Raw genomic sequence first — 21,979 nt, forward strand, 5'->3', positions numbered from 1 at the left:
TTAACAGTTGACATAATATGCTTTAGTTTCTTTTAGTTTTTATTTTTTTTTTTCGTCTTTTTTTTCCAGGTTTCTCATTCATTCGTTTTTGCACAGTTTTGTTTTTTTTTTGTCCTTACACTTTTAAAAGATTTCTGTTTCGCTCGGAATTATATTTCGGTTTATCGTATCTTGTGTGGCTCATATTTAATTGAAGGTTACTTTCAAATGTTACGATTTCGTTTAGCCTTAATAACACTGTAGATTTAATTTTCGGTTTTGGGTTTCGGGTTCGGGTCTTCGTGTGTTAAATAAACTATGTTTAATATATATAGCTTTCTTTTATAATAATTTATAAATACACATTTACATATACAGTATTTACTTCAGTTTTTTTGCGGTCTCTTAGTTTTCATTTTATGACTTGCTTAGACTAAAGAACTTTCAGCCGCTTGGAATGGCCTGTGAAGTCGGAAGTTTAGACAGAATTTAGCGAGCTGAGTGATGTGGAACCACAATAAGGTGTCACAGGACACAAAGGGAATTTTTGTGCGCATGTGATCGACGGGAATCAACAGTTTGACAACATTTTGCAATAAACATCGAATAACCATAAAACGCCTCATCAAACACATTTGGAATTCTAATTTGAATTCGCTTTTTCCATACTTTCATCCTGCACAATTTCAGAGAATTATTTGCATGAAATTTTATATGAATATAAATTGAATGTGTATTTGCTTTGTTGATAATTTACATGGTAATTGGAAAAAAGCTTATGGAAAATATGTCCGGTCTGGGTTTGGATTTTGGGCTAGCCTCTTAATACTCATGATGGATTTAAATAGTTTTCTGCCTTGTTGTTATCCTTGTTTAGTTTTATTTTCGCTTAATGCTTAGCTTGATTAATGAAACTTTGTCGTTTACTTTAATTTCTATCAATATGCTTTGTTTTGTTTTTCTGTAACGTTTGGATTTTATTTGCCTTTTATGTTTATGGATAGTTTTATGTGCTCTATGGCAAAAGTTTGGAGTGATGGCTAAAAGTAGTCAGACGAAAGCGTTGAGTTTTAGAATGGCGTAACCAAAGGGTCAAAATGTGAAACGGGAAGTTGAAAATGGAAAATGGAAAATAATACTCTGAAGGACGAATGAAAAATAGACTGAGGAACTTTAGAACAATCATAGAAATTTAACCTTTTCGTTAGATATTAAATTCTTCTGGGCCATAGCTCCCTTCGATAGTTTGTATTTTCAGTTTGTTCCTTTAACACTTGACTAACTTTTTCGCATTGAGTAACAACAAATAAATTTATGAAATGTGCAACAATTTCCTTCTATGCCGATTGTATCCTAAATTCAAACCTTGCCCCTGCACTCTGGGTAATACTTACTCTTATTGTTTGTACATTACACGAGAACGAAACGAAACAACTTATTCGAGGGTTTCTTTGTATATATATCATACTTTATGACTTAATTTCTAACCATTCAGATGCAGCCAAAAGAAGAATTTCCTCAACGAGTTATATTTTTCTCGGTGCCAGGCTCCCTTTACTTTATTTTGCTTTAACTTGTAGCTAAATTTCCTCTTTTAGGTTTACGTTTTCTTTTATATATTACACAGTTTTTTTCCATTTAATTTCTAGTATTTTATTTTATGGGGTTTCTTTATTTTGCTTTAGCCTGTAGTTGAAGTGAAATGTTTTTTTTTAGTTTGCGTTTGCTAATTGCCATTCGGTTAAACATTTATCTGTCTATTAGGATTTCACAAAATGCAAATGAGAGTTTTCGCTTTGCCTTCGAGGGGAGCAGTCACAAAGTGGCAGTCGAGAAGCGTTTCCTGTTTTGATATTTGCTAGAAAATATTTATCTTTTTCTTTTTGTTTTCCTCGCTTTTGATGCTGTGTTGAGCAGTGTTTGAGTCAATCTACTTTAGAAAGGGGTCTTTTCAGCTAGTATTTAGCTAGTCACTATGAACAATTTCGAATGCTGAAGGAGAGTCGATTGAAAAAGCGCCTCTAGGTTTGCTATGCAGCCTATTTACACAATTTCCAATTGAGGTGAACCAAGGACTTAGATAGCTTCATTGTATGATACAAAGTCGTACATAAAAAGGCGACAACTTGGCTTGATTTCAGTTTCAACTATAGTTATTTAGATGTATTCTTCTGTCACGTTTTGTGCTAAATATTACGTATACGTCGCTGATTCATAGAAAAACGCAATAGCCAATAGAATTATGTTATGTATACTTTAGAGTTATTATAGTTACAGCTGTGTTGAATGTGTAGAGCTTAGAGTGGCCTTGAGTGGGTGGACAGGACATGCGCTCACCTTATGTCCGCCTCGAAAAGCTGCCTACACGTTGCCGCCTCCTGTCTTGATTGTAGTTTCAGTTGATGTGGCAGATGTGGCTGATGCTGCACGAGCCTGTGCTCCTGTGTGCTCTTCCAATGCCAGCGCCAACACCAACGCCATTGCCATCTCAAAACGCACTCGAGGAAATGTCGCATGTCGCCGATGAGTGGCGCATGTCCTGGCGCTCTACTTCCTGCCCCTCCCGGCGTCTCCCTGCCTCCCGGCGGAGTGGAGCGGTGGGGCGGCGACGGGTGGCTGGCACCGAGGGCCGCGCCCAGCAGTGCTGCCAGCCACCGGCAAGCGCCCAGCTGCAGAAGCACACAAACAGGTACACAAAGAGACAGCGAGTGGGCGAGGGGCGATGATGCACTCGTGCCGCGTGCTGCATTGCTGCTGGGAACTCCCCTGGAAACGGAATGGGAAACACCTGTTTAATTTACATCTTTATTGCTGTTCTCATACTCAAACATTGGGAATCCTGAAAAGTCGTTAAATTCTGTGTTTCGAATGTGTATATGGAGTGTATAAAATGTAGCAATAAAGTTTCAGAGTCTGTATAAATGCACTGTATAAGATTACACTTTCAATTTATTAACCTGTTACTTAGTCGCTGAAATATTTACATTTTAATGCCCCAATTTCCCCCAATAAGTCGCTTGAAGAGTTCATTTAAAATAGAAAGCATTGTTTCCCCCCAACGTGTATCTATTGGCTGGAATCCGCTTACGCCCCCAACACTAACCGGATTACTATTTCGCACCACAAGCGGGAAACAGTTGGCGGCAGGACGAGAAGCTGTCGAACAATAAAACTGCACAGATAAACAGAAAGCTGCAAAACAATATCAAGATTGTCGCAAAAGTCAAAACAACAAACGAACAAACAACCAAACAAACTTACATAAAGAATACACCCTGATTCCGGGAGGGAATAAAGGTAGCAGCAGAAACAAGACCAGGTAGTGGCAACAATTGTTGGCAAGTGTCTAAGCCAAATAGAGATACAAAGGCACAAATGCAAGTGAAACTTGCGGGATTTCATTTCAGAGTCTGGTATACAAGGCTTAGTTGAGTTTTTAGTTCAAGAAAGCGGGGATCTATCTTTGTTCTATCAGGGCAGGGCTTTAACCAAGTAAAGATCATAACATATTCAAAATATACACAACTTGAAGTCAATTTTACGTAAAGTCACTGCTTGCACTTTAAGTTCGAAGTCCTTCGTCCTTGCTGCTCCACCTCTAAAGCTTAGGTAGAAACTGAAAGCCTGAAAGTCTGAAGTCCTGGAAACCTGAAAGAGTACCCGACCGAAAACTCTGACCCCATCGATGTCGCTGCTGATGCGGCAAGCCAAACAAGGACCCAATTCCCCGGGTATGGGTGAGAGTGTGTGGGTGGGTGAAAGTATCTGTGTGCATAGCAGGTACAATAAACAATAAAAAGCAGAGTAATGCACAAAGTAAGCAGAAGAAATGCGAACCGGAGCGAGAGTGCAAACTTTGCGCTGCAACACGGCGACAACAAAAGCCAAATGCCAACAGGAGTGACAACAACGTCGACTGGCATATAATAATAGTAGAGTCATAATAGCAACAACAAACAAAGCCGAAGCTAAACAAAACATAACATAACAGTACTGAACAAAATGTAACGGCAAACAACAATGGCCAAAGTAGCAGAACAAGAGACGAAACATAATAATAATCAGAAACAAGTGTGCCAAAGCAGTTAACGGAAACAACGCGCCCTGCATGCGCAAAACCTGACAGGGATGAGTACCTCTCCTATACACCCCCCATGTATATGTGTGTGTGCTATAAGAGGGTCTGGGCTGGGTGTGTGAGTGTGACATTATCTAGCAGACACGGTTGCTGCGACAACGACGACAACTTGACATTAGTGAAAGTCGCAAAGGAAGTGGCGTGCAGCAACTGCTGCTTTTCTTGCCTTCTCCGCTTGCCTCACTCTTGCCGCGGCGACTTTTTCTCGACAGTTAGAAAATGGGTTGATCCAGCAGAGGGGTGCCGGGGGCGCAGCATAAACATAATTTTCATGTGGCACGCGTGCCAGATACGACAAGAGGAGGCCAAGACCACAGACCTAGCTAAAGAGTTAAAGGAACTTGAATACTCTTTTAACTCTGATTTTGAATAAAATTATTTCTTAAAAAACTGAATAATGAATAGGTTACTCATTCGCACTGTTGTCTCAACTTTTAGTGGAGTATCCCAGAAAGTGAATTCAGGGAACTAGCTATAACTTGGCTAATACTTGTCGGATCAACGAATGCTATGCCTTCCCGAACTTGTATTTTCAAGTAGTTTCATATTTAATCAAAACCTGCCCAACTAAAATCTGACCCGATTTTCGATATTTTTCAAAGGGGTAACATCATGATTTTGGCCAAAAATCGATCCAAAATTTTATTCCTTGACTTTTACAACATTTTGATGCAGATCGATGCTGCTTGGTGTCCTGATTCAAAAATGGCATGCCTTTTTTAAATCCGATTAGAAATAGCTCTAATATTGCATAAAACGTGACTCTAAAGTCGTTATTTGGGCCACCTCTGTTCTTAACTTGGCCCAGAAGGCTTTCTGAACCGATTCATTTCAGGGAAATGAGCATAACTTGACTAAAACTCGCCGTATCGATGAATAGTATACCTTCCCAATCTTATATTTCTGACTAGCTCCCTTTTTAATCAAAACCTGACCAACTTAAATCCGACTCGATTTTCGATATTTTTTAAAGGGGTAAAATCACAATTTTGGCCAAAAATCGAGGCAAAATTAAATTTTCCAATTAACAAAGTATTTTAATGCAGATCGAAGCTACTCAAAGTCCTGATTATGAAAAGGTATTCCTTTATCAAATCCGATTTGAAACAAAATAAATATTGCACAAAATGTGCATTAAAAGTTGCCATGGTGGACCCTCCTGGACTTAACTCGTTCAAGGAGGTTTTTACGCCAGGATTAATTTCAAGGAATTGGCCATAACTTTGTTAATACTTGTGGTATAAAAAAAGAATTCTCTGGTAACATTAACCATTTCAATAAGAAATCCCAAAGACACCAACAATGAACTTCTGGAATTGCATAAATTGATAAAGTTTCTTATTAATTTACCCAACAACTCGCAGTCTCCCCAAAAGTTGGTATACCCCACGCATTCACATTCTACCCCCTGGCTAGATTTCCTTGGAAAATGTGAAGGCAGCCGGAGAGCTTGCTGGCAGACACTGTAGATGAGGATAAATGCATGGGGGTTCCATGGCTCTGCTTATAATGATTATAATAGTGGGGAAGTAGAGAGAAAGAAATAGGGGAAGAAGCTTCCTTCGTTCCGCATTTCCGATAATTTTCACGTGCCACTTTCAACAGTTTTCACTTAGCCGAGCTCTCATCTGGTTAAGCTGAATATATGTGGAAATATTGAAATAGACACCTGTCCCCCAGCAATTTCCACTCCCAGCAACTAATCAATATTTGCCCAATGGTTTCCGGGTCGATGCCGCTCCTGCCCCGCCAGGCACCAGTCGTGCAGGCGTGTTGATGTTTTCACTTAGTATGGCTGAGTTTAAACAACACTTTGCCGGATAGTTATTGTCACCTCCTCGTCGCTTACTCACTTTTGCCCTCCCGGCCGACCCGCCTTCCGTCTTCCACTCTTTAGCGCCCCAGCTGAGTGCTTTTTTTTTCTGCTGGCCTGAATCTGCTTTTGTGTCACTTCTCGGGCTGCCCGAGGAGCTTTAGCAGCTGCAATTTCTATGGCTGCCTTTAGACAGATTTTAGCCATTGATATGCTGACTCAAGTCTGGGTGCAGGTATTAACTGCTCTAGAGGGATTTGGATCTCGTTCTGGTTCTTGGACAGAAATTCTTCAGCACAGTTTGGCGCCTAATCTTTTGAAGCCCTCTCGGATGTAAAGAGTGTTTACTTTTTAAATTATTAAAGTCCAAGCATCTACAATTTCCCTTAAGCCTCTGTAATCTGTGACACTCTTGAATCTACTTAATGGCTATTTAAGAGGTGCTTGAGTTGTTCTTAAGCAAAAATGTTTAAGTTTATGGTTAGTTTCCATATTTTTTAGGTCCTTTCCCCTAAAAACTCAATTTAAAATTCTATACTCTTTTTGCGGCGAATAGCAGCCACAAAATGCTCCATTTTTATAATGCTTTTACGTTACACAATTTTCGCTTTCTCTCAGTCGTGTCCCTGTTACTTTTACTTTTTTGCTGTCTGCAGGGCAATACTCATCGTGTAACCCATTAGCATTTCCCATTGTTTTATTCGCATTTCTGTGCAGCTTGGCTTTGTATTCTTCCTTTATTTCCTCCCCCCCATTGTTTAATGCTGTGCTGTTGTCCTGTGGTGGTGTGGGTGTGATGTCGTTGATTTTACTTACCATTGAGCACATGTACCGTGACGCTTTTGGGCTTTGCATTTGATGGATTACACTGATAATGCCCCGAATCCGAAGGACGAGCCGACTTAATTAAGAGGAACGATGTGGTCGTATCGCCCTTATTAGTGACCACCGAGACTCCTCCGCGCGGCGAATCATAGTTGATAATCTGCGGATGAGACGGATACTTCCGAAAGTCATAAAATATTTTTCTACAAATTGGCCAGGGGCCCATAACATTTTCTAAGCCATAAAACCGAGTCCAGATTACGCATACGCACTGTTGCACACTTGGCAAATTAAAATCTGTGAGAGGGCAGGGACAGAGGCTGATGGGGAGGCTCTGCCTGGGATAAGAAGGAAGAAAGGCGAAAATATGCAAAGTAAGAGGATAGAGATTGCAAATAAAACCGAAGCAAAACAATAAAATTAAATCTGTTCGGGGCACAAGTAAAAAAGGGAGGTCCTCCCTTACTAATGGCAATACATTTTTTTCCTCCTTTCTTGTCGGTGACTCTATAGAAAAGGCATAACAATGGCTGTGACCGTCAACCCGGCGAATCCCAGCACAATAAGCCAAGAGCCACAGCATGAAGTGTGAGGAAAACACCTAAAGTGGAAACTAAAACGTGGCCGAGACCAAACAAAACCAAAATCCATTTAAAGCCCAAGCCAGAACCCTTTTTTCCCAGGGCTCTGGGTTCTATTTCAGCTCACTTCCTTAAATAGTATTTTCAAAAATAAAAAAAAAAGTGAAAAAAGTAAGGAGCAAAAGGAGGAAAGTTTTGTCCTGGAAAAGCTAATTTAAAAGTTACTAAATTGAACACTAAAGGGTTGCGAAAGCAGTGAGGGAAGCGATAATGATGCCCCAAAGTAATTGCGTATCCTGGAAATGGTTTTTCAGATGACTGGGGTGCTGGAACAGAACTTACGGCATTATTATGATTCCAGAAGATATAGGCCGGCGGCTCGGGCGAGTTTAGTATGACACAGGTGAGATTTATGGTGGAACCGCTTTCTATATACAAATCGGGGGCTCCGATAATTTCCGTTGAGGGCTCTGAAAGAAAGAGAAATAATAATTATTAAATATTGGAAGGATAAATTAACAATTAACTATAAGAGAGACTTAGAATATGGGGGTGGGATGGATGCATATATATTTTTGTAAACTTACCAACAACATTCAGGTGAATGTAGTGACTCATGTGGGGAGTGGTCGATACCTGGCACTCGTAAATACCAGAATCGCGATGTTGCGGGTATTTGATTTGCAGCATCCAGTCTTCGGTTTGCGGTTGATGAATGGCTCGAAAACGCTGATCCGACGTGTAAGTGTATCGGCCAACTGTTAGCAAGTGTATGTCCCGATGTCGCACCCACGACACCTGAAGCAACATCTATAAAATGTAAAGAAAGCGGAAAGTTTAGGCAAACGATTTCAGATTTTCTGATTTTCACATTCCCCTGATTTCATTTGTTGGGCAAACAGTTTAAAAAGTCAATTTCATACGCAGCTGCTTGAATGAACAAGCAGTGAGAGAGGTTGCCCTTTGTGTCATACACATACGGGGTAAAATGCAAATTTATTTTGAAATATTTTATATGATTTTTTCTCGAGTTTTTTTTCCACTTCTTTTGGGGTTGATGGTGCGTTGTGTGTGTGTTTTGCCAAAGAAAAGTTTGAAAGGCCAAGAACACGGGTGAAGTATATGGAGATCTTTGTCAGACAACCTGGCCCGACAAATTGAATGTTACTCAGGCACACACACGTGCTTGCACTGAGAAAAAATACAAATTATTCGCTAAAATCTATCTTGATATTTATGGATGCTTGCGAGAATTAATCCTCTGTGTATCCTGAACACCTTTACCAACCACCTGCTGCTGCTTAATGCCTAACTTTTCCCTGTCCAGGAGGCGCAACATTTTTAAGTGACGCTGATTTAGGGGTTGCGCCCCCCAGGCAGTCGCTGAAAGGTAGGTGGGCGTAGGTGGAAGGACACGCCTGGCTGTGTTGCGTGTCATACGTCAGCTGCTAGCATTTTCAATTTCAATGACAACAGCTTAGCAACATCCTGCCTAACGATGAGCGACGACGCCCAAGATGGCTTTGCCAAAGTTAATGGATAAGAAACTCGTCCGGCAGAAGGCGGGGGGCGCCGGGACTAAATGAACGATGGGTGGGCGTGGGTTCATGGACCAGGTGTTAGTTAGCAGACACAAAGGTAAACTTTGACAGCTGCTTAAGCAAAAGTTGCATGTAATTAACACCAAAAGTCCTCAAGCAGTGATACTTGGAAGAGTGGTAGTGGGAGGCAGCCAACTTTTCCCTGCAACCGCACACACTTTGGCCCATTTTTGGCCCTGGCTCGTGGATTTTTTATGCCCATTAAACGTGTTTACAGTATCGTAAAATTCTTTTAGCATATCAATATTTTCATCCATATTTTCGCGCAATTTACAGCTCTGCCCTCGGCGGAGGAGCATCAAAATCTGAAAATTTATTTTACAGCTCAATTTGTGAAGCTGGAAAAATGAGCAAGGATAATGGACTGGGATATTACTGGGTACCTGGACTCAGACTGTGAGAAGCTTAAGATATAGTTGTCATAGAGACAAAAAAATAATACAAGCCATAGAGAGTCGTAAAAAAAGAGAACTGACTAGAACGGCTACTGAAAACTTGTTCAGAGCCCTACTTTATCTACCTTTTACCAGCATGTCCTAAATGTTTTGCTTTATTTCTTTGGAATCGTAAAGAAAATGCTGAAAATGTACTGGCTGGGTGTATGTGGCGGGCATTAAAACATAAAGCTCGCCCCGAGCAAAGCGCAAATGAAAAACGTCATTAATAATGCAGAGACCATCAACATCCGTTCGCTGTTTATCATTATAGACGGTGTGAAGCAGGGAGCCCAGGTATACACACATAAGTACACCCAGGTATACGAGCATCCACGAGCATAAAACAGAAGGATTTTTTCTTTATCTTCCCTCTGCCATCGCATTTCCCACCGCATCAGCTTAACTTTCACCCAGATGCTGCCAAATCTCAGCAGCAATGATGTATTGCTCCAGGTGGGGCGCTGGCAGTGGGTGGCGATGGGGCGAAGATGAAAGCGGGGCGGAAGTGGGTGCCTTTTTGGGAGGGGGCTTGTGGCTCCGCTTGTGGCCAGCCGCAAAACTGAAAGCTAATTAGATTTTAAGCTGCCACACGAAGCTAATGAATATATTTTACAGTTGCCTTCTGCGTTTTGGGGCATCCTTTCAAAATTAAACGTAAAGGTGAGAAAATTTAATATCGGGTAGTAATCTTTATTTCTTAAAAGCGGAAAACAAATGAATAATAAACTTAATAGCTAATGAAAGGGTGGCTAGTTATTCTTTAACTTTAACTATCTCTTGTCCAACCTAATAACTTGCACACTCCAGCTCACCATCTTCCTCAAGAGGCTTCTTTTAATTAATCCTTTCCTCCGGAAACAGAGAGAGCACTCCAGATCGATGAAGTTATCCCACTTAACACATCTAATGAAGTTATCCCCGGGAAAGAGAGCCTGCCTGACCTGTCCCACATGCTCGGAGGAAAACTTTTACTTTGTCCTACCGCAAGGTGAAAAGTGTTGAGCCCCGACCCTCTCCACAGGATTCCCATCCCCATTCCAAATTGAGGTTGTCGTGTGCCCCGTGCCTCCTTCTTCTACGATTCAATAATCACGCAAATTAGTTTTCGAAACCGCAACTCAAACAGGACTGAGCCCGGAGCTAATCACAGACTGGCAGAAAGTTCGGTGCAAAATGGAGGGTGCAGGGCGGAAGGGGAGGTCTTGGCCAGAATGCCGGGACATGTAACATATTATTATAGGAAAAACGGGCAGGGACCTTCTCCGGTCCGGTCGGCGACGCCGCCGGAAATGACGGAAGCCGAATGACTACGGAACCCAGAACTCCTGCCGAGAGAGGCAGGAACAAGCCCAGAAAAAAACAAAACGAAAGCTTTCCAGGACAGGACCTTTCCTTCATTTGAATAGTTTTTTGCTAGAGCCGCTCAGGTGGGTGAAGCCCTCGCCCGGAAGTGGAAGTAGTGCGGTGGTGCTGGAGATTGTGTTTGTGAAATGTTTGCGGCACTTCCTTCCGCTCACGACGAAAAGTTGAATAAAGTAAAATCTGTTTCCTGTTGGGGTATAATTAATCATTTTGTTCTTTGGCAAGCGGAACAATTAGCCGCCATCCAGCAGCTCCGCCCAGGCAGGGCCAAAAAAAAGGAAGAAACCACTGCTACCTTCATATGGGCCCAGTCAACGTGCTAATTAGCCTAAAATGAGGAGAGTAGAGTGGGGCAGAAAATCATCCGCAGGCCCAAATCGCAGTTTGATGGCAATGACAGCGGAATTACAGGATAATTACATGGCAGATTGTCAATTGATGGTGGGAAAGCCGACAAGGACTTGCATCACTCACCGTTTTGTTGCCCAAGTTCTTGACGCGACAATTCAAGTAGGCCGTCTTGCCCAGGAGAGCAGTGACGTTCTTGGAGTAGGCCTTGTCGAAGTAGGGACCTGCATTCCGGGCCTCCTCCAGTTCGATGCTGTTGCGACTGATTCCGGTGGCCAGCTGGGAGGTAAAGGAGTTGCTGCTGGCCTGACTGCTGGCCTTGTGGAGGCTGCTGCTCGGTATGCCCATGATGGTGGTGGAGCTGCCCGCCGTACTCCGGCTGGCGTCGGTTGTCATGGAGCTGGAGGATTCCGAGACTGCAGCCTGGCCATTTCTGTTAATTCCGCTGCTATTGTTGCTGCTTCCGCTTCCGGCGCCACCAGCGGGCCCTGTGACTTCGTTTTCGCCTGCACTAGATCCTGCGCCACTGGGAATGGCATTATTACTACTGCTCATATCCTTCGATTTGTAGGAGTCCCGCTGGGCGGCGAGCACTGAAAAGGAATAGAGGGTTGGAGGGAATTAGTCTTCATCGTTTTCGGGCCACTTTAATTTTCAAAAAAACCCTAAACTTTCAGAAAATGTTTCATTCTCGGAAACATATGCCACAAAGTCCTGCAATCGATGGTCATAACAACAAACTAAAGCCCGAATGGGGGAAACCTTGTAACTCGTTTAGGTTGAACTTTTAACAGCCATCAACATGGCTTCCATAGTCCCGCCATACCACCATGCCGCCATGCCACCTTTTGTGGCTGCCATTTAGGTAATTAGCGAATTACGCACACATCCAAAAACAAACAGGAACACACGTTTGGAACTTTTTTTTGTTGGCATTTTTCGTGGAAGGCCAACAAAGTTTTGTGTGGTGCGGAGGTAAGTCGAACTTTTTTTTCGGTTCCCTACAATTTTAACGTATTTTTTGTTTGTTCGCAATTTTTCGTTTATCAAATTTTCATGTTTTTGCCGCTCAGACCCGGCGGCAAGCGAGTGTGTGCGGTGTGTTTGTTTGCGAAGTGGTTGTTTTCGTAGTTACAAGCAATTTTTATCCGGCATTTATCCATCACTTAGCTACGAGGACGCCACAGCGTCTGGGCCAAAACCTAAGCCCCACCCGCACCACACACCCGAACTCTGGATCTGGCCAAGGATCCTGGCTGTGTGCGGCTCGCGTGTATATCTCGGGGCACTTGATACGCTTATTACGTCGCAGCTAACGTCTTTTTATGACACTCTCCTCCGCAGGCAGTGGCCGCAGCCAGATATTTTATAGAGCAGCCGGCAGGACTGGCTAGCGACTTTATTAGATTAAACATGTTGTGCACGTCGCTGCCCGGAGAAGCACATCGAACTGTGATGCTGCCAGTGAGTCAGTGCAGTCACAGTGATTGGTCACTGTATAGTAAAGATTTTGAATAAATTTAAGAGAATTTTATACAGTTTTTTTATGAATTTAAAAATGGGTTTCCGCTTCAATACCAATAGTATTAGTCATTAGTTACTCATCTGCTCTATTACACTCATACGCCATGATGAGCACGTCTTGTTTCTTTCCAAAATATTTAACAGGCTCGATAATGGCGTAAAAAAAAGAGAGATCATAAATATGAATCACACCCAGAATAAAATTTTAGCTAAACTGTAAAGTAGCAAACACTCTTGTTTTGATCTTTTATAATTTGGAAAACAAATCCCGAATGACAAAACATAATCTTTGAACAGCATCTTGCAGTTTCCAAGTTCTGGTCACGTAATATGCGATTCGTCTCATCGCCTGTGTGCCAGGACATCCGCACATCCCCATATGCTTCCTTTCCCTGTCTTATCCCTATCTCTTTCTTTAGCTTATTCCTGTCCCTATTGTTGTCAATCCTTCCCGTTTACTGCCAAAACTATTAGCTCTGCTTCAGCTTCAGCTCCTGCCCGTTGGCCATGTTAGAAGCAGATAAGTCGAATATCCTTCATCATCTGCTCCTGGTTCGGTGGCGCAAGCTCTTCTTCCACCCTGTTATCCCTATTTTCCCTAAGCCAACTGCTATTGACAGCCAAGCGTTTTGGAGTCGCCCCGCTCTCTGGTGTCCTGGCGGGCTTCAATTGGCAAGACCCGAGCCATGTTGCTAATAACTTGACTCCACCCCGTGTCAGTTGGCTCGATTGGGGCTGGATTGAAATGCGGCGGCGGGCTGGAGGACAAACATGATAATAAATAAAACGCCTCTGGCCAGAAATTAAAATAAATTGACTGCCTGGGACACAGGACCGCAACGTCAACTGTTGGATGCCAAACATAAATTAGACCACAAACGAAAATATTTCTTTCTTCTTGGGGGGATTCCCTGCTCTGGAAGATGGTGTTTTCAACTTCCAAAAGGAATTTGCTTAAAATATTAAAATGTCTTTTAAAGATAACTTTATTCTTGGAAATCATTTTTGATGTCATGATTCATAATTATTTTAATAGAAACAAATAAATATTTAGTATTAAATATATCCTTGATTAAAAAGAAAGAGTATCTGAAACATCGCCTTGCTTGTTTTCCTTTCAATTTCGACTTCATTTCATTCCTGGCTTAAAAGCGCCCTGCAGAAATCGGAAAGTCATGTTGCGGGGTCGCATTCTCAGTCGCTGCCGTGTTCATGTCTCATGTCTTATGTCTCGTATCCCGTTTGCCGTGTCCTGGGCCCCATGGCCTTAGCCCCTCTCCCCCTTCTCCTGGCTGCTGTCCGGGCTTGTTACGTCGACGTCAACGTCAGCAACTTGAAAACAAGTAGACCGCAGGGCATGTTCCTGTTGCTCATCTGCCCGGAGTAGCTCCGTCTTCGTCTTTGGACTTCTCCATTGTCTTGTCTTATTCTGGCGCTTGTTCTCCGTCTCTCTCGCCCCAACCGCATCTGTCTCTTTCCCGTGACTTCTGGGTGTTTGGCTGAAATTCTACACCCCCCCCAATTATTATTAACTGCGGTGCTTGTTGTTGTCATAAACATTTGAAATGCCAAAACTTTTAGCTTCCTCGTGTGAGTCTGCCTTCTGTCAGTTCAGTTCAGTTCAGAGCGAAAAAAGACACGAGAGCTTAAATTTTTAAATTCACTTAAAAAATTAAAAATCATTGCGGCCGGGCCATTACCATTTCTTTGCCGAAAGTCGCAAGGCATTCGCCGTGTTTAAATATTTAAAGGCTTCCATTTGTCATGGTGCCTTGGGCATTGTTGGTATCGAAGGAAAAAATTCCATGAAATCCAATTGAGTATTCCTGCGGATTCTCGCCCTCTGGACCTTTTTGTTCTCTGGGACAGGTGATTTATCTGGGCAATTGTGCGAAACGCTTCTAGGAACTGACCCAAGTATCCTGAGCTGCGGCCCATTTTTATTGTTTCTGCATGACCTTGAAAAAAGTTAAAGTATTCCCCCAAAAAGAAATCTATATTTTGATTAATAACAAGGGATACTGAATATTCAGGCTTCTTTTGCTTTACAAACTTTAAAGTAACACTGAAACCTTAATGTTTATCTCACAATCTTGAGAAGTAATTTGAATTCGCGAAACATCGGAATTGGCAATAGCATGTTTATCTGCCGATCTGGTTCCGTGTGCCCGCGACTACCCGGTTCATTAGGGCCTAATGATGATTTACCTCTTTTCCCGCCACCCATCCCCGTTGCCTCCCGGGTGGCCTGGCCCCTGTCGAACTGGGCCCAAAGGCAAGCTCGTCATTAAGCCAGCGCCAGAGCACGGCATATGAAAAATGAAACTCAAATAAAAGCCTACCACCGACACAATCACACACGTTGGTGGTTCTGGGCTCACACCCACACAATCAGGGCCGGGAACATCCCCATCGCCTGGGAAATAGGCCCCCGGCTCCGACCTGGCCAAAACATTGATTTCCCAAGACTTTTCAGGCACACAAAATTAATTACCTAACCTAAAAACGCAGCCCAGAAGGCAGGAAAACACAGAACGCGAAAAAAAAAGAACCAAAACCAAACCAAGCCAAACGAAAAAAACAGGACCAGAAGAGGCCAAAAGGAAAATTATGTAATCCAGGCCCAGACAGGCACAAAATTGCCGAGCCAAGGCGTCTCACTCTCATTTTTCCAGCTCCCGATGCTGATAGATTTTCCCTCTCGACTTTCCGCTTTGATTTGGCCCGGCCCGACTCGGTTCTGGTTCTGGGCTTTCTGCTGACTCATTTGGGCATGACAACGGCCAGAATGCCACAATGAGTGATATCGAAAATCGAAATCAATAAATGAAATTGGTCAAATCAATTTGGCAACAATTGCAATTTTGTGAATGGGCCGCACAGGCAAAAAAAAACCAGAACCGAAACTGGAGCACAAAATTTGATTAAAGTTTTCGTTTTTCCATCCTTGCTACCATTGTAACTGGCTGGCAGTGGAAAAAGCCAGTGATTGGAATGGAAAATGAGCTTGGCTTGTGGCTGGGGCCAGAATTTGTTGCTGGATTATGGCTAAAAACTATTTAGGATGCAACTTTTTTACGGCCAAAAAGGCAAACTTTTTAAATCAGTGGATTAGGGGGATGTTTAGTCTTACAAGGAGAGGGACTAGAAATGTTAATACAAGGTAATTGCTTTAAAGGAATGATTTTAATATCTCTTAGTCTCTTTGATATATATTTTTAATGACTATATTATATCCGATACTTTTCACGCTCCCTTTCGATAACTTTCTTGTCTTAATCCTTGAAACCAAATTTCGTTGCATACTTCTAGGTTTTGTCAATAAAGCTTCATTTAATTTTCCTAAAAATTCGATAATATAAATATTTCTGCAAGTGTACTACTTACCTCCATTGCCGGATATCAAGGCGGCGACAACCACAAGCATGCTGAGCATTATCAGTCCCCTTTGGCAGCTGCTGCGGTCCGCGGGGACTCTGATGTTGCTGCCAGTACCGCTGATGTTGCCTTTGCTGCTGATTCCGATGGGGGAGGAATGGCTGGTGAGTGGGCCGATTTTGCTGTTGCAGCTACTCGGCCAGAGCCTTGTGCAATCTGTGCTGATTTCTGGTGGGTTCGAGTGCTGTTGTTGCTCCCGTTGCTGTCGTTGTTGCCTGGCTTTGGATGCCGATGCCGTGGCTCGTTGCTTTAAATTCGTTCGTTGCTGCTGCTGCTGCTGGCGCATTTCCATTTGAAAAGTTGCCATAATATTTCACTTGCGAGCGCCTCGGCCCCTTCACTTTCGCTTATTCTCTGCACTGTCCCTTCTCCCTTGGTTGAAGGATTTATTTGAAAAAGTGTGAGCGGAATAACTGGGGGGCGTGGCTGGGGGTGGCCTGATTAGCGCCTGTCGTCATCATCCCGCCGCGATGCGTGAAATTGCCACAGCAACAAGGACACAACAGAAAAGTCCCTTCTAGGATTCGGTTTGTAGTTTTCTTCCGGTTGTGGTCGCGAAACTACTTTGCATTTGTTCTGCTCGACAGATGCTGACAAATCGCCGCCATTTTCCAGCGATTTATATTCTATTTAATTTTGGCGCGAACACAATTTCGGCCGGCTATCACTTCATCTTCATTAGTTCAGTGTCGGCGATCCAGGATTGCAGGATTCGGGCGGCAGCTGCCTGGGGATAAAAAGGCCAAATGGGCGCAGGGAAAAAGAAAACAGTTTCGGGGCGTTAAAAATGTTTGGAATTTCATTAAAAATTCAAACGTCAAAGTCTAAATAAATGGAAATTTGTGTGTTTGTGTTGGGTGGCACGGTCGGCACGTGCTGATGTCTCTGCTCCCCGAACAATTCCCTTCCAGAAGCCCCCCAAATGGCGCCCAAAAACCGCCCAACTTCCCGCTCCACCTGCAGAAACAAAAAAAAACCCGGGACAGATATTCTCTTCCTATATACATTATCTGACGGCGCGTGGCTCGTCCGTCTTGTTGGATTGGCTGAGTTTGCTTTATGAATGTATTTCTCTAACTGGCGACAACCCTCCGATTCTCCCCTTGTCCTTTTTCTTCCAGAGAATCCGAGAACTTCGTGGGGATAAGGCAAAAATTCGCGCTGCGCTGGCAATATCGTAATGTGATTTTTATTAAAGGCAACAAATAATAAATTAAATGCGCCAGAGACAGGATTCTGGAATTTCTAATTTCCTCTGGCATTTTTCACAACAAATTGCTGATGGTCAGCCCAGCTACTAGCAACAGTATTTGAATTTAAATTCCAGAAGAGATTTCGGTTGTGCAGTTTGGACCTTTGGGTTGTGTTTTTAACGATTTTGGGCCCTCGTTTTGACCTCATTTATCTAAGCCCTGGTTTCAACTTTCTCCATAAATCCTTTCCCGATAAAAAGATGAAAAACTTTCCCAAACAAACCATCGCTAATTCATGTCTATTGCCAGCTCGAATCGGCATTTATTCGACGACCCTGGAGAGCACTTTCATTCCATTTTCCAAATAAAACTTTTCGCTAATGTCTCCCTGCGCTGATCGTATTATGTCTATTTACAACTTTCATTATTCATTTTCCCAAAAACACCCAGCCACCCACAAACAAATGGAAACAGAAGCCCTCGTGCTGGAAAGTGAATGGGAAACAATGGAAGAGGAGACACACAAAGTCCTGACAGCATCCGAAATAATGGGGCACAAAGCGTTAAACAAAAGGCGAAACTGGCCAAAATAAAAAAAAGCCAACACATCGCCGAGTGAAACAAAACCCAGACTCGTCGCAGTATAAGTTACAGCAAAAGTTTCATTTAAAACTGTCGAGCTGAGCCCCGAACTCGAGCTGGAGCTCGGAGCATTCGCTGAAAGTTTTCAGCGTCCCCCGTCACTTTAAAAGTTGCACAAAAATTGCTGCAAAAACTGTCTACCCGGGAGGCAGGGCACTCTGGGGATGGAAAGTCATCAAGTGCAATGTCAGAGCTTGACAAAATATGCAGCAGCAGCAGAAGCAGAAGCAGCAGCGCAGTGGCAGTGGCAGTGGCAGGAACCGTGAGATGCAGAGTGTCAATGCGTGGCAAATCCGAGAGAAATGTGCCACAAAACTTTGCCGGTCAACAATGGACAGACCGGAGGGCGGAAGGAGAGCTGTCGAAAAGTGTGGCATAGGAAGAGAGCTTCAAGGTGATGCCAGCCTCCCGTAATTTTTCCTTTTCTCAGGTGCATTTTTGTTGGTGGCACGGCTGGTGGTTAGTTTTAATTAGTGCCAAGGTCCGTCGAGGGTTAAGCACGTCACGCTGATGGTTGGGCATTAAGTTGTAAGTGCCAGGGCGTGACCGGCTAACCAACCGCCCACTGCACTGCTGCCAACCATCCTTCATCCTCCGGTGTGCCACCTACCGCCCACCAGAACCAAAGTCCAAGTCCATGCATAATTAAAGCCCGACGTCTCATTATAATTTCCATTAAAAAGTGAGTAGCCATCCATTGAAAACACCGTCCCACGGACCAGTTTATCCCCTGGCAAGGCCCATTCAAGTGTGGGCTCAACTTTTGATGGCCCGCCGATGCATTGACATTTAAAGTGACAGCTGCCAAGTCGGACAAAAGTAGAGCTCCCGTGAGTGCCACCCGTTCGCCGATTAATAAAATATGCATGACCAGAGTAATTATGTTTGATTAACACCCAACTATATGTTTTTGCCTTAATTATGTCTTTGAATTGTGTGCAGCTAGCCTCTATTATTTTTCATCTTTCAACGCCTGGCGCTTAACAATTGCCCCCATTGTTTATTTTTGATATCCTGCTATTTGTTCAGAATTTGCATAATATTTCATTCATTCCCGCCTCTGTTAACAAAGAGTTTCCAGCAGTGAGCAGGGGGGCTGGAAAAAATTGAAATTGAATGAATTTGTCATTGCCAAAGTGCACAAAAACAATAAATATATTTTATGCCTATCGCTTTAAATATTCCAGTTTATTATGCAACCATATATTACCGAAAAACTTGATTAATTGTGCCTATTCAGAAGTAGAAACTAGAGCTTTAGGGATTACTTTAAAATTTATTAATTATTTAGGTTAATGGTTAGAAGATTACTCTTAGTATCTAGTCTTCAAGGCATTATAAAATGGCAAATATCTTAATGTGGGACATCTTCGATGGATGTCTATTGAGGGCCGAGTGGCCCATATTTTTCCCAACAAAGAACTCATATTTGTGAGCACATGCGAGTATTCTCGCATGTTAAAGTAAGCTTATGAATTTTTCGGGGGACTTAAGCTGATTTGGGGCACACTCTGAATGGAGAGAAGTCAAGGCAATGAAAAAGGTTAAGTACAATAAAAATAATTTATGTATTTGGGAAACTTTCTGGAGCAGAAAGTTCCATTTTTCAGCCCTAGGACATGACCTTGCCAAAGCAAGAGGTAAATAAAATCTTCTGGCGATGGGGAATGCTTTGCATAAAATGCTGAGATTTTACCTATCAGGGAGTCTTAGTCACAGTTGGCCTTGCAGCAAGAATAAGGCTAAAATGGGGCATTGGTGGTAAGGCAATCAAGGTAATGAATTTTTATGACAATCGTTAAAGTGGTAGAAGTATTCCCACAATAACATTATTATATCCGTATATCCAGATTGTTTTTTCAGTTCTTGATTAGCAGGCACTAACCCTTTCATTATCATAATCCGAAAGCCCATCTCACTCCCTAGATTGGACCTCATCCACCCACCTGTGTGTTAAGCCACGTGTGTTCTTGAAGCAATTCTGGGAATTTTCATAATTAAATTGAGTTGACAATGCCAGCACCTCCGGTTATCCCAACCCGCCGCTTAAAGCCCCTTTGCACTGACCAACCGCTGACCACATCAAAGTGAAACAAAAAAATAAAACAATAAACAAATTCAACAATGAGCCCAACACTTGCCACCCGTTGCTTCCGCTTTTCCGAGCAGCCACCCTCACTGGAAAAACCACTCCGCCCCCCCTGACAATGGCACAACTGTGTGGGATTTTTCCCCCCATATACGATTTTGGGGGGATTTATACGATTATCGGTGTTAACTAGACAATAAAATAAGAAATTATCGAATAATTAGCTCATAAAGTTAATCAGGCTTACCTTTTATCCACAGCAGCTCCACGTCCTTTGTTCCTTTTGCGGTTGCGATTTTCTGATTGAACTTTAATTAAATTTAAGTTTGTTGAAAAGTTTTCGGGGCTGCAGCTTCACGAGCCCTGGACTTCAGCGGTAATTTACACGTTTTTTATACAATCTACCGAGAAAGAAAAAGTTGAATGTTTGGTTTATCACTGAAAAGGGTAATCCGCAGACTCAAAGTCTGTAAAAATGATTTCATTTGGCCCTTTTTTTTGTTGGGACGAAGAGTCCTTCATGTGTAGGATATTCGGCCGTGTGATTCCCGTATTTAAGCCATTTCTCGCCCACCCGAATTTTATGCAAATATTTCTGGTTAAACAGAATGCGACCCTAATTTATAGACCCGAGGGAGCCTGGAGGCCTTAATCCCCCAAAAAAAACCAACAAAAAAAAATAAGATTAAGCGCAAAAGTTCAAAAGGAGGAAAATTGTAACATTTTCCGCGGAATTTAAGAAGACAAAACGAAATATTTCCATAATTATTTGTTAAATTCGCATCCCGAAGAAAGTTGTTCTCCCCGACGACCTTCGCGGCCGAACAAACTGCAAACAAAGTTAAGTAATGTTTTTGTATATTTTTCGGAGCGTGTTTATTGGCAAATATTCCACAGCCGCCGTGTGGCCTTGACTGGACCAGGGAAAGGTGAGAATCGAGTCCAAGGATCAGCTGACGCAGGTAGGCCTGCCACTGCTGCCAGTCTTCTGCTCTCAACACTAAATTTTGAGATTTAGTTTTGGGATCCAAGGATCGCTGGCACTGAGGCACACTTTCTCCGGCTTCACTCGAGTGTTGCATATTTAATTTTCATCCTGGCACGCACGGCTCCGCGTTCTCTGTATTCGGGCTTTGTACTTTTTACTTTATATTTCCTTTTTTCACATTGCGTGCTAATAATTCACATTGATTCATCTGTTATTTACCGCCATTGCACATCGAACAACTTTTACTTTCGGCTATAACCGCTATCGCTGTCACTACCGCACCCGTTCACTTTTGCGTTCGCACGGCCTGTTTGTGGGTGTCCCGCTTGCGTGTGTGAGTGGTGTATTGAGGTTGTCCTTTGGACAGGACTCTTCGACGCCTTTCACCGTGAGAACGAACCGAACGAGACGACTGCTTAATACTTAATACTTCGACTTGGGTTCGAGTTCGCTGGTCTTGGTTTCGTGCCACTTATCCGTGCGCACACCACGATTCCTATCCGCTATCCGCTTACCCGGTTGGTACAACCGGTTCGCACGAATCGGAGAGGTCGCTCTGAAAGCGAACGAAGGCGACCAGCAAAAAGCTGCCTTCTCTCGCTCGGAAAATGGCGGAGCTTTTCAGCCTAGCACAGTGGGTCGAAAGTAAGCTCCTTTCCAGTCTTTTTCGAACTTCCCGTGGGTTACTTGGACCGCTCTCTCTTAACTGGCTTTCTCTTACAGCCTGCTCTCTACGGCCAATTGTTGACATCCTTACAAAGGTGCCAAAGTCCTTCGTCCTTTGTGGTTCCTTGAAACCATTCCCATTTCGTTCGTGCTAATTGCCGAGTCTTAAGAGGCATCCCAGAGTGTGGAATGGTTTTAAAATGTTTAATTCTATGGTATTGAAATAAAAAATTAAATAATATCCTTATTACTATTAAGAAACTATTTTGATAGAAATGAACTTTTGTTTTAAAATCTTTATCATCCCATTAAGGACTATATCTGGACACCTTTAATCCTGGCAACACTAACGCAA

At 42.9% G+C, this 21,979-nt stretch overlaps 1 protein-coding gene across 4 annotated transcripts; it reads right to left on the reverse strand.

Annotated features, from left to right (window-relative positions):
- LOC6499955 lies at nucleotides 1-21,401 on the reverse strand. 4 transcript variants are annotated; one of them, XM_014910805.3, is made up of 8 exons: nucleotides 21,205-21,401; nucleotides 20,218-20,371; nucleotides 15,996-16,773; nucleotides 11,211-11,677; nucleotides 7,924-8,146; nucleotides 7,679-7,806; nucleotides 6,747-6,933; nucleotides 1-2,767 (listed from the first exon to the last, which is right to left on the reverse strand). In XM_014910805.3, the coding sequence occupies exons 3-8, from the start codon at nucleotides 16,351-16,353 to the stop codon at nucleotides 2,313-2,315; spliced, it is 1,818 nt and encodes a 605-aa protein (XP_014766291.1). In that variant the 5' UTR covers nucleotides 16,354-16,773; nucleotides 20,218-20,371; nucleotides 21,205-21,401; the 3' UTR covers nucleotides 1-2,312. The 4 variants fall into 4 exon arrangements, with proteins under 4 accessions (XP_014766291.1, XP_014766295.1, XP_014766292.1 ...); XM_014910809.3 differs by having other exon boundaries at nucleotides 6,747-6,915; nucleotides 21,178-21,401; XM_014910806.3 differs by having other exon boundaries at nucleotides 1-2,745; nucleotides 21,178-21,401.
- Nucleotides 21,402-21,979: the final 578 nt, after the last annotated feature.

This window comes from Drosophila ananassae, chromosome 2L, assembly GCF_017639315.1.
Source record: "Drosophila ananassae strain 14024-0371.13 chromosome 2L, ASM1763931v2, whole genome shotgun sequence".
In the NCBI taxonomy this organism is placed as follows: Eukaryota; Metazoa; Arthropoda; class Insecta; order Diptera; family Drosophilidae; genus Drosophila; species Drosophila ananassae.